The 16,425-nt window shown below is 48.8% G+C and overlaps 2 protein-coding genes across 2 annotated transcripts in view; both read left to right on the forward strand.

Moving 5' to 3' along the window:
• LOC146208277 (uncharacterized) overlaps window positions 1-16,425 on the forward strand; it is a 419,325-nt gene that overhangs the window by 45,733 nt on the left and 357,167 nt on the right. The window lies entirely within an intron of this gene.
• LOC146208278 (frizzled-10-like) lies at window positions 13,421-16,409 on the forward strand. Its single transcript, XM_084592433.1, has one exon. The coding sequence runs from the start codon at window positions 13,724-13,726 to the stop codon at window positions 15,575-15,577; it is 1,854 nt and encodes a 617-aa protein (XP_084448559.1). The 5' UTR covers window positions 13,421-13,723; the 3' UTR covers window positions 15,578-16,409.

Below are 16,425 nucleotides of genomic sequence, written 5' to 3' on the forward strand. Positions count from 1 at the left end.
TTGACATGCAGAGACCTCGTAAGTGCACTGTGATTTCGCTAAACCACTCTTCTGAAACGTTCGGCTGCAAAATCAGCGCCACCGCAACTTGCTGACGTCGCAGATGGCTCTTATTTATTTATTTATTTATTTATTTATTTATTTATTTATTTATTTATTTATTTATTTATTTATTTATTTATTTATTTATTTATTTATTTATTTATTTTACAGGTACTGCCAGCCTTGTTATCAGGCTTTTGGCAGGAGTGGGCAGTTCAGGTGAACAAAAGCAAGAACAGCAAACAAGGTACTAGACACTGAAGAATAAATCATAACAAAAACAAGGGAGAATATTTACATGATGAGGTCACTTGACGAGGAGAGGCCCATGTAACTATGGCTTGGGCGCAAGTGCGCAGAGGAATGAAGAAATAGTTGGGGAATCAACAGTGTCGGCGGGTAACGCATTCCATTCACAAATAGTACGCGGAAAAAAAAGAAACTTTTAAATGCGTTAGTCCGGCGCGAATAATCTACAACTTTTTTGGTATGATATGAGCTTATGGAGCGGCCTTGGCTTTAATATAGACTTTGTGGACAAAGAAACGAAGACAGCCATAACGAAATAAGCATCTCAGTGAACTTTATACTCTTGGATTTGGATCCATGCAGGCCTACCTGCATCTTCTTTTTCCGAACAAATGCTGAATGCTGAACAAATGAATCATATACAGAGGAGCCGGAACTTCAGCAAGGTTTTGAAGCGAAAAGCTTCATTACGCTAGTCAACTCCGAGTCTCACGTGTGCTCCGTCGTTAGAAACACATATAAATCCCCGCTTTAGCCAAGCCGTATGAACGTGCCTTAGTGGCCTATAGAGGTAATGTGAATGCAAGGCTCCTGGCAGGCTGAGTCTGGCGTAACAGTCCCATGTGAAACGAGAGACCCAAGTTGGCAGAGTGAGTGAAAAAAACCTCCTGCCAGGGGACCACGTTCATGGACACGGACACGTCGCACAGCGACGAGCGGTTAGACCTGGCGTAGTATTGTTTTCGCAATAAAAGCCACAGCTGCGCATGTGCAAAGCACGTGACGTCACAGGAAAGGCGCAGGTGGTCGAAGCCGCCGTTGCCGCCGCCATGGCATCGCCGAAGCTTTTCGCTTCTGATATCCAGGCTTAACCAAGCTAAGCCACCACCATTTTTTTTAACGGAATTCAGTTGTCAAGCACGCGATTTGCTCATATTGATAGGGACTCTCAGAAGTATAATAAAAAATGACAATAGCTGGCACAAGGACGGAGATAAGAGAAGTATAACAACAACAACACGCAGAGAGAAGATGTGTAATATTAAATCTGCGTAGAAATCTCATTTTCAGAAACTTAGAGACCAATGGAGCTTCGAACCAAGGCCGTATAAAAAAGAACTCTAAAACTTCTGGTGTATTAGTTGACGCTACAAGTTCTAACTGTTATCGCATATAAAATTAACCGAAAAACTATTCAAAACTTCGTTCAGTTATTCTCACAAACTTCGGGCATAGAATATGAACAGAGGAGAAATGGTGCTGGCTTCTTAAAAACGACAGCATTCCTACTGCAACGAAAAGATCTGATTCACGACAGTCCTTTCTTAAAAACTGATTGGTATACAGGGCAAAGGTGAAGAAGAAACAATAGGGATAAAAAACTGAAAGGAATAAGGCGTTACTAATAGTTGTGATAGTGTGAAAACCTCGTTGTGAGCTGCCATGCACGATCACACATGCCACATATACCATGTAGTGTACCACACCCATGCGTAACTGCACATGCAATGCATCAGCAAACACGCATTTTAAATTGATTAGGACTTCCCGCGGCGACCAGTTACCGGTCTCTACCTGCTTTTGCCGTAAAGGGAGGTCGGTATTTCCCCCTCTTTATTTGTCATCAGCCAACCCGCAACCTGCCACTGTTAGCAGGCGGCAAAGTACAGAGAGTGAAATCTCCTACTCACCATCTATGGGAGAGGAGCCTAGGCTACAAGTGGCTGCCGCATACACGCCTATAGTGTTACTATATAGTGATCATATATATCGGCCTATACAGGCAAAGCCTATAGAGTAATATAGAGCTACTATACAGCCGATATAGTAAATTAGTGGTAAAATTCTAATGAATTTCAAAAAGATATCTGCGCTGATACATCTTACATGTACAGTCGGTAACAGTCCTATATTTTGTGTTGGTATTGCATATGCTATGCGTGACGTGGGGCTGCAGCTCACAACCCCTCGAGGCGACCTTTTTCTATCACACTGTCACACGGCAAATGACAGTCAAATTCCTGCACAGTTATTTCTCTACAGCGTGGGACACACAGCGAATGATTGTTGAAATGACCGAGTTAAAGTCGTTCCACCTGCTACCGCCACCAGTTTGCGAGCCATCCCATCATTAACGCCTTCTGTGCTTTCTGCACCTATCTCGCTAAGCTTTAGCCACATAGCGAACCACTGAAGAGTTTTGGCAAGCAGGAAGGGAAGGAAGTGGAGAGAAGGGGGAAGGGGGCGGCACTGTCCCTTGTTTAGACCGTGGCGTTCCTGCTTCATGGCATCTGCAGCACCGTCGCCAGGAAGCGGATCAGTAGGAACGCAACTACCCGTGAGCCGGCTGGAAAGCTACGACCACGCGCGATCGTAAAAGCTGCGCTTGGCGACCATTATGTGAGCAGGAAGAAGCGGCCCTTATCCCTCCTCCTGCCCCATGGGCTCCGCGCAGAGTCTGCCACAACTATATAGGACGACGCATGGCTATGGCTTCGTTGCATGCATGCCTTGGCGTATAAAGAACAGTCTACTAGCCTGCCGGACGTTTTAAACTGTCCCCGCGATGGCACCACTGTACCACTCCCGCTCTTAGTGAGCCCCGATTCTTTGACTTTAAAGTTCATGCGTGCCTCCTGCCGGCGTGCTAAAAATGTACTGCTCGCTGGAAGTTGCGTATAAGCCTAAGCTGCTTTCCACCATACCCGCAGCGGGTGATACTTTGAAACTATATAGCCATAGCTGAAATGTCAGATCTCGGTAATCATACACTATAAATAGTTTTGTCACGTGTTAGAAGGTACTACAGAAGAAAAAAAGCCTGTGGAGCACTTGCTGGAGATTTACTACAAGCGCCAATGTGAACAAGTATCCTCCTTACTTACCACATTTGCGCAATTCTAAACACCCTCGTTAGCTTCGCGAAAAAAGTTTTGGAAAAAATTTGGCATGCGAGTAAAAGCAACCCCCCCCCCCCCCCTCCCCCACCTTTGTTTTTTCAAAGGAAGAGGGCGTAGGCAACGCTTCTATAGCCCACTTGCTCACAAAAGAGAGATTTAGCTTACCGTGATCCACGATCCGCCACCGTGACCCGCTACCGTTCGTTCCGACTGATTGGTCCCGACGCGGCAGGTCTATGTGCCGACATCTGCTTTACCGACATCCAGTATGTGGCGCCATCTATCAGCGTCAAGGGGATCTGGGCATGCGCAGTGGAATGCGTAGTGGTGGATCACGGTAAGCTAAAACTCTCTAAAGTCGAGCCGTAGCCGTTGGAGTCCCCAGGTGACGTTGTGTCCGGGGCGCGACTTCCAGCTTCTTGTGTAACTGCGTTGCGACACTACACGACATCTGGCGGCACAGAACGCCAAACGTCAGCAGAAAGCGACTCCGATTATATACTCCATCTACGTGCTGTCATGTGGATCGGAAATTGGCGGCCTTTCAGGAGGCCTCCGTAAAGGTTCGCAAGCATCGCGGGCCCACGTTGCTTTGTTAGATATCAGCTGTTTGGCATCCGTACCGGAAGTTGGAATGAACTTGAAGCAGGCTGCAATTGTGTTTGAGTTTGCTTTGCCGAATAAATTATTTCTCGCGCTCGTCTCGTCAAATAATTGACGCCAGAGCAGAGAGAAAGGAGGGGGGGGGGGGGGGGGGCATTTCCGATACCTTCGAATTTAAGCCCCCCCTTAGTTTGGGTATCGCGATCCTGAAAACATAGAGTGCTTAGAATCTAGTACATACTATATATAGCAAATCCACGTTTAAGTCTGAAATTATTGGCCGACACTAGAGGCGCTATATGCTTTTATTCCTATTCGTGTTTTAAAGGCACTTTTGTCCTCTGTTGCATATTTGAGTACCGGAACAACTTAAGAAGCTTCTACGCTAGTGCAGGGTTAGTTTATTAGGTTGGCTTCACCACATGGTGGCAACTTGGCGTGGGAAATAAGAACCAGAGACCGAAGACCAGTACACCACACGTTCACCTCCCTGTGCTGTAATGTTTTTCTGCAGTATGGGTTATGATGGTATGGATGCATCAGTCTGAGCGAACATTTCTCAACAATTATTTCGTGAGGCCACTATGCCTTCTAAAAATTCAGACTATATCTGTTCACCGCTATTTCGTTTTGCGTCGCTCCATTGTAAAGAAGAGCTGTATATTATCAGTGCTGTGGCCATAGAGTATAGAGCCAGGGTTCGGCATGAACACTGGACGACGACCGAAGTCGTCACGAAGAATTCGCAGTCTCTAAAATAAACGTATTTGTTATTAGTAACCAGCGCCGTGGGTGCCGATTAACCTGGTCCTCTCACCGCTGTCGGCTTGCAAAAAAAAAAAAAAAAAAAAAAAAAAGAGCGGAGGATGGGACTTTTTGGAGACATTGTTGAAGCAGCAAGACGAAAATGGCCGTCGTTAAAGAGAGTACAATGAGGGGCCTGAAGGCACCCTTCAGTTAAATGGCGGCAAAACGATGGGGACCAAACGACCGTCGAGGCGATGGGCGGCATCGCTTTATCACCGTTCAAGAAAATGGGACCCTCAGACTCCTCATTGTACCCCCTTTGACGACGGAAGTTTTTGGGGCGCGGCTTCAACAATGTCTCGAAGAGTCCCATCTTCCGTGTTTCTTTTTATTTATTTTTTCCCTGAAGGCGGACAGTGGTGAGTCGAAGAGGTTAATCCGCTCCCGCGGCGCTCTGAAAACAAATACTTTTCTGTTAGTGGCGGCCGGTTCTTCCTAACGACCTCGGTCGTCGCCCCCACCGGTATACGGTCATCCCTGTACGCAGTCACAAACAAGTTGGTCTGTGTACTCGTTGTACTTGCCCGTCGGCGAAATGGGAAATGCACCAGTCGTGACTGTGGGCAGAGGCGAAAGGGAGGAGCCGTCACCACCGCGGAGTGGGAGTCTGTGCCACTCCGCTGTGCCTTTGTTGACCCGCCTCGACAGCAAGGGGTCGCTGACCTCTACAAGGCGCTACTTCATAATTCGTCAGGTTCAATTCCTCTCTTTCCGCACCAATTTAAATAGGGAGTCATTGGATTTCAGTAAAACAAAAGTACTCGTTTACATAATGCTAGCCTAGACAAGCTTGACAACTGCCCGCACCGCTGTCAAATGAACCATTGTGACATAATGTGGTCTATGAAATACGCGCACCGCGCGCATATATTGTTTTAGCAGTATGCATTTCCGCCTAAACGCAAGCACGTACCAATGAGGCCTACAGCCAACTTTGCATTTCTGAAAACTTCAAAATGGATCGACCTGAATGCCGAAATGTGTCTGTACTAATGATAACCTCGATTTCGGTGTCTCGAAAGGTTCTCGATATGTTTGCGTGCGTGCGTGCGCGCGCGCGCGCGTGTGTGTGTGTGTGTGTGTGTGTGTGTGTGTGTGTGTGTGTGTGTGTGTGTGTGTGTGTGTGTGTGTGTGTGTGTGTGTGTGTGTGTGTGTGTGTGTGTGTGTGTGTGTGTGTGTGTGTGTGTGTGTGTGTGTGTGTGTGTGTGTGTGTGTGTGTGTGTGTGTGTGTGTGTGTGTGTGTGTGTGTGTGTGTGTGTGTGTGTGTGTGTGTGTGTGTGTGTGTGTGTGTGTGTGTGTGTGTGTGTGTGTGTGTGTGTCAAGGGATGTAGGTAGGCTGTAGCATCCGGTTAGTGGTTGCACCCGGAACAAGAATTGCAGTGAACCAACAGTATAGTGGAGTATTGAAAAAAAAAACCTTTGTAAGGGTCGCACGGGAGGGTCTGCATATCCTCATGCTGTCAGCGTTGAAAGTTATTCCCAAACCTCTTTCGAGACTGTGGTGATTAAAATGCGGGGGCGCACACAAGCTCCGCACTTAAGGATATATGATGCGACATTTCGTCCGCGGTTGCACTCTCGCGGATCCTCGTTCGCGTACGGATGCGCTCTCGCTCAATGACATAGCATGTACCTTTAATATTTCGCACATAATCATTAGCAAGCAGCCGTAAGCTACCCCATCACGTGCCAGACAACTCGGCATATATAGGTACGAGCACGCCTGCAAAGTATATTGTGTCCAACTCAGGATCCAATGGTCCCAAGTTCGACTCCCAACACCTGTCAAATAGATCATCTCACATCGTATCGTGACGTCACATAACCTGCCGATCAACAAGCGCCCGGCTGTGTCACCTGTTAGCTATATCACCTGTCACTTTTCTCCCAAACGCAAACTGTTACAACCCTGACGCCGGCATTCCCGCCGCCACATTAATTATGTTCATCTTTATACCCCCTGATTACAAGACCCCCTCCCCTCATTTTTTCTTTCTTATTTTTTTTTGTTTTTTTCAGTGTGGTATCGCTCGGCACCTCGGTCACGAAAAAAAAAAAAAAAGCCCCTTCCCAGGTACGGAATAGTGAAATAAACTACACTTGTCAAACCAGTCATTGAAAAATGAAAGTTATGCAGTCATCAAAAACACTTCATCGAAGTCCTTTTATGTTGCCTTCGTATCTCGGCACACACACCTGACGAATGGCCTCATTCGTCTGAAATAAAACATATCCAAGGGCGTGGAGATGAACAACTGTAAACCGAACCTTACTTTCTTGCAACCAACTCAAGAAACTAAGGGGGGGGGGGGGGGGGGGGGGGAAAGCATATTTTACGCACTATTACAAAGAACAGATCCTTTTCGTCCCCGCCTGCTGCTGAGACAGAATGCACTAGAACGAAATTTCCGGCATTTTAGTTTACCTTAAGGAAGCAATGCTCCTGAACCACGTATAAAATCTTAGAGATCAATGTTTTAGTCCACCCGCAAAGTTAACATTCTTGGTGCATGATAGCTTTAGTCGCCTACGCGCCGTAATACACGACAACATACATAGAGACAAGAATTTCCTCTTTTATCATGGGAGAGACAAAAGGCTCGGGTGTAACGAAGGACCCAAATAAATAGTATCGAAAGGGCGCAGTACACTTTCGCAGTTCGTCCGAATCGATAGAATTCATCCTTCTAAATTTATTTAGAAATAAACAAACTGTGTCTCATTCAGTGGGTGCTATCTTTTTTTTCTCATGCATTCTTTTCGTGTATCTATTTCGCAATCATAAGCTCTTGTAGGGGTTATAGTGAAGATTCTGCCGCCATTTTATATAGAACTTCCGAATTATGATTTAGGGCGAGTTTTTATTTATTTATTTGCTTATTTATTATAGATACCTGCGTACCATTACGCCATTACAACAGGGTATGGTTAGCAGTATATAGTATTGCTAACTCTAAACGCAGGCTCCATGCATATCGAAAGTACTGGATCGACAACAAATGGCAAATGAATATAGGTGAGCTTCCTAACATGGACTACAGTGCTTCGCTTAGGAACGAACGATGATTTTTTTAGGGTCTTAATCCAGTCGCTAATCCAGTCGAGTATTCATACACACAAAGCTATCCTTTTCAATCATCTTGATCGCACATCACCCCGGTCACAAAAACTGCAAAATTTCACCGCTCACAAGCAACTGAGGAAGAGTGTGACCTCCCTCCCACAAGCGGCCATTTATTCAAGCGGATTAATGTTCAGCCACCCTGTTGTAACTCTTTCTTAACTATAACTATAACTATAACCATCTTTATGCAGTACGAAAGGTCAAAGTCCTCGCGCTTGCTCTTCGTGAATATCCTCAATACTAATGTGACACTTAGGAAGAATCTATACAATGCAATGTGCGCCTCACTGAGCGAAAAATCTTAATTAATGGCAAAGCTAAGCTTCTTTTTAACTGTCTCGCTCAGACAGACGCCAGGCGCACTACACAAAGCAGTACGTATTCACCCTTCACGCCATCTGCGTGCATCGCCGACGATGCACAAGACTCTTCCATTGACTGTATATGCTGCATATTTATCACGATGTTGGCCATCTGTTCTGAGAATGCCGTTTCCTGTTTACGCCGGAGAGGATATCACGACAGCATTTCTGGCATGAATTACTCGTTTTCCGCGGGCTTTTTTCCCCGTAAGAAGAAGAGGTTAATTCGTGGTCAACGATTAATGGAGTGGCGCGCTCTGCGTGGGATCTGATATAGGTGTCGAGGACGACTGCATCTCTCGGCTTCGCGGTTTTCTTCCCTTTACTGCTGCGCGACCTCGCGAGCGTTTATGCAAATGGTCGCTTAGTAACGAAGGCCGTCGTTCGGATCGTCATTTTGCCCCCTTTGCCCAAGCCGCCACGCTTTCAAATATTCAGCTCAAGATGCTCGCGTTTCTCTTATGCTCGCCCAATAGTAGATATTGCTGACTTATGCAATAGAAGTCCGCAGAAGCATCAATATTGTAAATCTGGACCACTTGAGCAGCCCGGATGGAAGGGCGCAAACTTTGAGTGGTTCTCCGTGCGGCAGGGCGATCTTCGAGCTTTCGATGGCGGCGCGCAAAGGCGCTCATTAGAGGCGTGGGACTGAATACTTGATTTAGGCTCAAGATTTAATCATCTCTTCGTGACTCCCTGGTGCGCTCTTAATTTGGCGACAAATTCACAGCCTCTTGTGACCTCGACTGAAGGTGGTTGTGGGAAAACAAGTAATTTTAAATCTGGGTAGATTACAGGCACATCGTAGTCTGAGAGGTTTCTTTCGATCACCACTCTGTAAATTATAAGCTAGAAGAAATATGGGCGAAATTGCACCCATTTTGCCCTGTCTGAAACATTAAACTAAATATGCACGCGCGTGCGATCACCTATATGCTTACAGTTCATATATATTCTGTTTCAGGTTCAGTTCACGTCCTGTCCAGCTTCCAAGGGAAAACGCAAGTTGCTCGAGAGATCGTCTATGTGCTCAGCTGTTCAGCCTTGATTGAAATTTAGACAAAACTGCATGCCTAAAACGTAGTGGTTAAATAGAGCTCTCGACATGCGATCTGTTGCGCTGCAATTCTTTGTCGTGGTTCACTGGCAAGCCTGCGTCGATCTCCTGGGGTAGGTCTTATGAAATTATACTGCTCACATAACCGTTGTTCAGTTCGCAATGATCATTCGAACTGTGCTGTCGAAAGCCGACGGTGTTTGCATACATGTCCACATGCTTTCTCCAGATGAAACAGCGACCCTCCCCCCCCCCCCCCCCCCCACACACACACACACACGCACACATTGAGGCAAAAAATACCTTGCTCCGCTCCTGATAACATCCCTTCTCCGTCACTGTATTTCGGCGATCGCATCGAACACATCAACATTTTTTTTCTCGACTTCAGTGTGCATTCCTTTAATAAAAGCAGCCGTTACAGTTATTGGCAATGATGAACGTGTTATATATTTGTTGTCTTGCAGTAGGCAGTACATATAGCGTTTGTAGTACATGCAGTCGTCTTTAAAGAAGGTACAAGCGCTGCAAATATATTTTTCAGTTTTCACGATCTTTTTATGGCGGCACTTTCCATGAGAGCCGCTGCGTCGAGATCATCTGTTGCTACCCCTATAGTCTGGAGGAGCTTACCTTACTCACATGCTTATTCCTCAACTTGTTTCCTGGCTTTTATTTCTTTAAAGCTGCTGTAACCACCCTCTCCCCTTTCCCCGCTTTTTATTTTAAACTTTAATTGCTCATTTTCTTTACCCGTCAAAGGATATATTTTTATGCCATAGGGAGGAACTGCCGCCTGTGTGGATAAACATTGCTGAAACAATTGATCGTTTCTTTGTGTTGTACCCTAACGTCTGGATGAATTTCAAATTCATGTTAGGTCACGACCTTTTTGCACAATTCCGATTTTCTAGGAACGTTGCCGGGTTCTGTGATGGACGAGAGAATAGACGTTGTCGCGTTAGCGAGAGAGAGAGAGAGAGAGAGAGAGAGAGAGAGAGAGAGAGAGAGAGAGAGAGAGAGAGAAAACTTTTAATGAGCATATAATCAGTAAAAATTCGCAGGAGCTGGGTGGTCGGTGCCCCTAGTCCAGGGCTCCGCTGGCAGCAGCTGACTTGCGGACTAGCTGGATAATCCAGGCTTGCTGGTCCAGGTTGTCGCTGGTCAGGGCCGCCTCCCACTGCTCGTGTGTCGGGCATGACACTATTAACGTTGGGTCAGGTTTGTCCTGGCATTCCCAAGAGATGCGATAGAGTGTGGGGCTTGCACCGCACCAAGGACAGTAACTCGTGTATTTTGCTGGGCTTATCTTATTTAAAATTTGAAGATTAGGGAATGTGTTTGTTTGTATTTTTCTCCAGTCTATAGCGTCCGAGGAAGGAAGCTGTTTGTGTGGTGGTGAGAAAATTCTTCTTTCTAACCGTAGGTGTTCCAGCCTGTCGCCGTAGGGTCCTAGGAGAGGGGTGAGGTAGGGATGGGGACCCGCCCGGTTTGTGAGAGCTCGCGTTAGCGAGATATCATAATGACGTCATTGTGACATTTACGTTTGAATCATCTTGAGTTCTTATGAAGTTATGATCACATCAAACGTTTGACTGAATTTCAAATTCATGTTAGGTCACGACCTTTTTGCGCAATTCTGGTTTTCTAGAAACGTTGAAAGAAAAGAAAGTGAACCGTGATATTTTCTGCTTTGTTATAATGTGCTAATACTAGCTCTGGTTGACACAGAGAGAGTTCAGCGGCATCTTAATATTTCTTTTCACCAAAAGAATAAAAATTACGAGTGTAACACTCTTTTTGTGTTGAATATTTAGGGCAGTTGTCATTTACAAGTGGCCCAGGGCTCGAAACCTGCACAATCTCCTTTATTGGATTTAATTCCTAAAGACTGAAATGTGTACTGGGACCCTCAAGGCAGCAACAGCTGTCCTGGATACACAACAGAGCACGCAGTTGAGCGGTGTAGATGGATACGAACGAGCGTAGCTTATTTGGCGAAAAGTAGCTTCCTGGTCGCTCTGTGGCTGCTTCGGCAAAAACGGCATGCATGCAGCGTCTGCTTGCCGCCGCAGACACCTACCTGAGACTTGCTTGCACCTAAAGAAAAAAGAAAAAAGGCTGTACGCCAGTTACGCAAGCGACCATTAAGCTGAGGTGTACACGACATATCCGCTCTCCGGAGACGAAGTTCACCGGTGTGCTGGGGAGAGGGGCGTGTACTGCTGCTTCGAGGCACGCGATAACCGGAGCTGCTTACTCAAAGCGTGGCGCGCCCGACTGACATCGCTCGCGCGCGCCTTCTTTCACACACGCCGCAGCGGCGCGCGAGCGCGGAGAATCGTTCGCGCTCCGGCGGCATAGTCGAGAGGCATGATAGCGAAAATCCGGAAAAGAAGAAGTAACTAAAATAGCAGTTGGACGCAGCGCGTTCGAGGTAAGAAGAGCAGCAGTCCGCGCGAGCCGGGCGAGCGGCCGCAAAGCGAGAAAACGAACCGACGTGAGCCTTCCGTCTGCTAGCTGCGAGCCGCGCGAAAGAAGGAAGAGAAAAGGCGAAAAGGCCGGCGAGAAAAGAAACACGGCCAGCGGCACGCCACGCTCACAGGCGGTCCATCATCAATCTCGACACGTGAGGGGAACCCTACCCTCGGCCGAGGCGCTAGGAGGGGAGACAAGAAGTCGAAGCCGGCCTCACACCCCCGAGAAGAATCGCGCGCTGTGCTCTCTGACGTGACACCCGTGTCGAAGGGAACACTGCCCGGTGGTTCGCTCGGCGGGCATGGCGCCCGTGAAGCCCGTCGGTGAAGGAGCGAAGAGGACGACGAGCGCAAGAAAGAAAAACCGGTCACGTACCTAGCCGTTTGCTGCCCGAGGCTGGACGCGCTACGTAGCCGCGCTACTAGCCCAACGTCGTCGAAGAGCGTTTACAAGCTGACCGACCAACCAGCAGTTAAAAAAAAAAAAAAAAAAAGCAAACGCTGCTACTTGTCGTCTTTACTTCGATGGCGAGACCAGCGAAATGAAGCTAAGCCCTAACCGCTTTCAACTATCACCCCTCTGGCACGGCTCAAAGACCTATTCGACATGCCGAAGTGCCAAGAGCGGCCAACCCCGTTTCTCAGCATTTCAGCTTTTGCGGTGATACCCCCAGCTTTCACACATTGCTTGTTACCTTATTGGCTTCTCACAGAAATTATATCGCCTTGGCGGCAACCAAAAAGGGAACTTGTGAGGGGAAAGAGTATCAAGAAGGGACATTGAAGCAATTCAGAGAGAGGCACTTCGACCGACATCAGAAACAGCAAAGGGCAAACAGGAGTTGGGGGGAGGGGGGAACAAGGGACGGCTGCTGAGCACAAGACATGTTTGGGAGAGAGTGAGAGGGTGCGGCCAAGCGTGAGGGAGAAAGCAAGGGGCGATCAGAAAAGGGCGACGGAAAAGTCTGCCGCCGCCAGCAAGCACAGCCAGCGGCGGCGGCAGGCGCGCAACACCGAGCAAGGCGAGGCGCGTACGCTCGTACACCATCTCGTTGGGGTGGACCTCGCAGGAGTACACGAAAAGAAGAGAGAAAACCGTGAAGGGGGGAAGGGGGAGAGAGAGAGCATGAAACGAGCGCCGCCGAGGCGGCATAGTACACAAGTGACGAGGGTAGAAAGAGAACCGCGACAAAAACTCTGTAGCCGCGGCGAAACAGCGCAAAGTGGTGAGGGGTCAAAAGTAGTCTTTCTTTGCCTGGGGATCCCCCTCAAAGGACTTCCCCTCCTCCCTGCTTCTTGCCTCTCCCCTCAAACTCTTCACCTCTCCCCAACTTCCTACGCCTTGTGCTCTTAACGTCCACAGCAGCACCCCAAAGCCGGCTAGCAGGTACCCATGGCAGGCCAGCTAATTACAACCCGCCAAGAGAAGACGAAATAACACGCGCCCCTCCTTTCCCCCGCTCTCGCAAGGCCTGCTTTGTAAGCTTCGTTTCGCGCCGGCCTTACATCCTCCCGACGGAAGGAAAAAACGTAAACAAATGCCGAAAGGTTCTCCCCTCTCCTTCTCCCCGCTCCGAGGAAGCGGCGGCATGCTCCCGGCATAGGCGGCGAACTTCAAAAGCGTCAGCCTGCACGCCGCCGCAACTGAGCCGTCCCACCGCTCTCTTGACGTTGTGCTCGCGCGCAAGAAAGTAGTGCTAAGGCCGATAAACATATTCACATGCACATAAAACTTGCAGCCGCTGAAATTGGCTCGAGCTAAACAGCACCTGAGAAAGAATGTTCCTGGTCCTTATGTCAGAAGAATAACTTTGACTTGGAAGAAGTTGACAAAGGAGCCGCGGAGCAAGACGTTCGCAGGCCTATTCACGGACTACATCTCGACCCCTCCGCTACCGGCTTCGGCTCAGCCCGTGGCGGCTGCTTACTTCAAGTGCTGCGCTCGCCGCAGGATGCTCATTCGGCGATTGCGCTCCGCACGGATTACACGCTCGCGCTCCTTCTCGACATGCCAGCCCGGCTGCAGCGCATGACAGTGGTCTGCTGACGTCCCCGCCGTGGTTCCAAGTGTGCGCGTGTTTCGAAACGAGTGTTCCCGAGACATGACGGCCCAGAGGTTGCCGTGGTTGTTCCTCATATTGCTCGTTTTCTCCGTGGTGGATGCCCAACGCATGCAGTTCGACCAGGGACGACGCAGCAAATGTGAGCGCATCACTATTCCCATGTGTCAGGACATGCCGTACAACTTGACACGCATGCCCAATATGATGGGGCACACGGACCAAAGTCAGGCGGCCATACAAGTGCACGAGTTTGTGCCACTCGTCGAAATCGGCTGCTCTAAACACCTGAAGTTCTTCCTGTGTTCCCTTTACGCGCCCATGTGCACCGAACAAGTGGACACGCCGATTCCCTCTTGCCAGTCCATCTGCGAAGAGGTTAAGTCCAAGTGCCTTCCGCTGTTGGCACAGTTCAACTTCAACTGGCCGCAGGCGCTCAACTGCAGCCGGCTTCCAGTGCCAGAGAAGAACGGTTTGTGTATGGAGTTCCCGCCCGGCGCAGACGAACGCTACTCCAAGTACCTCCCGGAGAAGACAGAGAGCAGTAAATTGTCTCCGCATAGCAAGCTTCTGAACCTGCCCCTGCCGCACGCTTTCCCGCCGTTCAAGAAGTTCCAGAACGGTCGTTTCTTCGACACTTTCTCCACAGAGCCGTCTTCAGCAAGTGGCCGAGCTTCGAAGAACTGTCCCGAGACTATGGTTGACTTGCCGGGACGCAGCGTGGACCAATGCATCCCGCGTTGCGGCATGGACTTCCTCTTCACCCGTAACGACAAGAACTTCGCCGAGATATGGATGGGCATCTGGGCAGCCGTGTGTTTTATGGCCACCATCTTCACAGTGTCCACATTCTGGATCAATCCGACTCGATTCCGCTACCCCGAGCGCCCCATCATATTCCTAAGCCTGTGCTGCTCCTTCAGCAGTGTCGCCTACCTCTTCCGCATCTTCGCCGGTTCCGAGTTCATCTCCTGCAACAAATCGGAGGGCGTCGAGTCGCACCTCATCGTCGAAGGCATCGACCGGTGGGGCTGCATTGTTGTGTTCCTGCTCCTCTACTATTTCGGCATGGCCGCTGCATTCTGGTGGCTGGTGCTGACGCTCTCGTGGTACCTGGCCGCCGGAAAGCAGTGGGGTCACGAAGCCATCGAGTCACTGGCCAGCTACTTTCACCTGGTCTGTTGGGCGGTGCCCGGAGTGTTGAGCATCGTCGTGCTTGCGCTCAGACACGTGGACGGCGACGAACTGACTGGTCTGTGCTTTGTGGGCAACCAGAGCCGCGAGGCCCTGCTGAGCTTCGTGATCGCGCCCCTAATATTCGTGCTGAGTCTGGGCGGCCTGCTTATTCTCCTGGGCTTCGTGTCCCTCCTGCGGATACGAAAGCTTATGAAGGAAGGCGGTCGGAACACCAACAAGCTCGAGCGGCTTATGGTTCGCATAGGGCTCTTCTCCGTACTGTCCACGGTTCCCGCGCTTACGCTGCTGGCCTGCCTGATCTACGAGTACCTCCGTATGCCCGCCTGGAAGGCCCAGGCGACTGCCAATGTCCTGGAGTGCCTTGCCAAACGGGGCGACGCGTCGGCGCCCTGCAGACTCCAGGACAGCATTCCGCTGGAGGAAGTGTTCATGCTCAAGATCTTCATGTCCCTTCTGGTGGGCATCACGACGGGTGTGTGGATCTGGAGCAACAAGACGTGGACTGCGTGGGGCAAAGTGTGTGCGTCCCGCTTTGGTCGCCGTGCGTCGCGCCGTGTGCAGTACACCAAGCCTCCGCTGCCCGTGAACTTGCATACCCCTCAGCACCACCACCAGTTCCACCCGCTCAATGCGTCTTCTGTGTCCAGGACTAAAAGCCACTCGCACAGAAAAGCGATGACTCATGTGACGATGGTGTGAGTGTTGCCAATGACCTCGCGTGTACATAAGACTGTGGGACCCTTGTACAGACTTAACGTGTCCCCTGTAAATAGAGAAACGTGTGAAGAGTTGCGAACGCATCATTTGAGTGTAAGCAGTGATTGAACGTTGAATAATATTTATTTCAGAAACATATTCCAAAGACTTCTCTCTCTGTTCGCAGCATATGTCAACACATCACCGCACCTAAACTTCTGTGTGGTGAGGTTCAAGTGATTTATTAAACACTGCTATTATTAATACCTATATTTCCACTTTTCAAAGTCGCTAGCAAGCAAATACTTAGCTGTGCCGGTGTTACTCATTACTCGTTAGCAGGCTTGCCAATGACCTTTATTGCAGGCAAACTCTGAGTTGGTTGCAGAAATTCATGTTCCCAATAACGCCGGTACTAAGCTTAACAATTGTTGCCGTGAATCTTCGAGGGAAGTTGCAGGTTGGGCTGCACGAGATCAGATAGATACCCTAACTTCATAGTTAATCCTACTGGGCAACCTCCCTGCCTTTCTATTCTATTGTCTCTCTCATAACGAAACTATGCAGAGGTCGTGAAGCCCTTGAGGACAGCTGAGGACCTTAAGGATGTTCCATCTGCAAACCAACAAAGAATGTTTGCTGAAATGATACCACGAATATAAATATTGTAAAATATCCTAGCAAATGAATTATTACAGATTCGAATGCATTCTACTTCATTGCCCACTGTAGTGCCACCAGCCTTGAAAAAGCAAAATCAAGAAATGATGAAAGCCCAAAACATGGTCGATAACATGGCATATCCAAAATGATGGAAGAGCCGTTAGCTTTGGCTAATTATTGGTTTGGTT

The sequence above is a fragment of the Amblyomma maculatum genome, chromosome 1 (assembly GCF_055883805.1).
Source record: "Amblyomma maculatum isolate TAMU_Amacu chromosome 1, ASM5588380v1, whole genome shotgun sequence".
Classification (NCBI taxonomy): Eukaryota; Metazoa; Arthropoda; class Arachnida; order Ixodida; family Ixodidae; genus Amblyomma; species Amblyomma maculatum.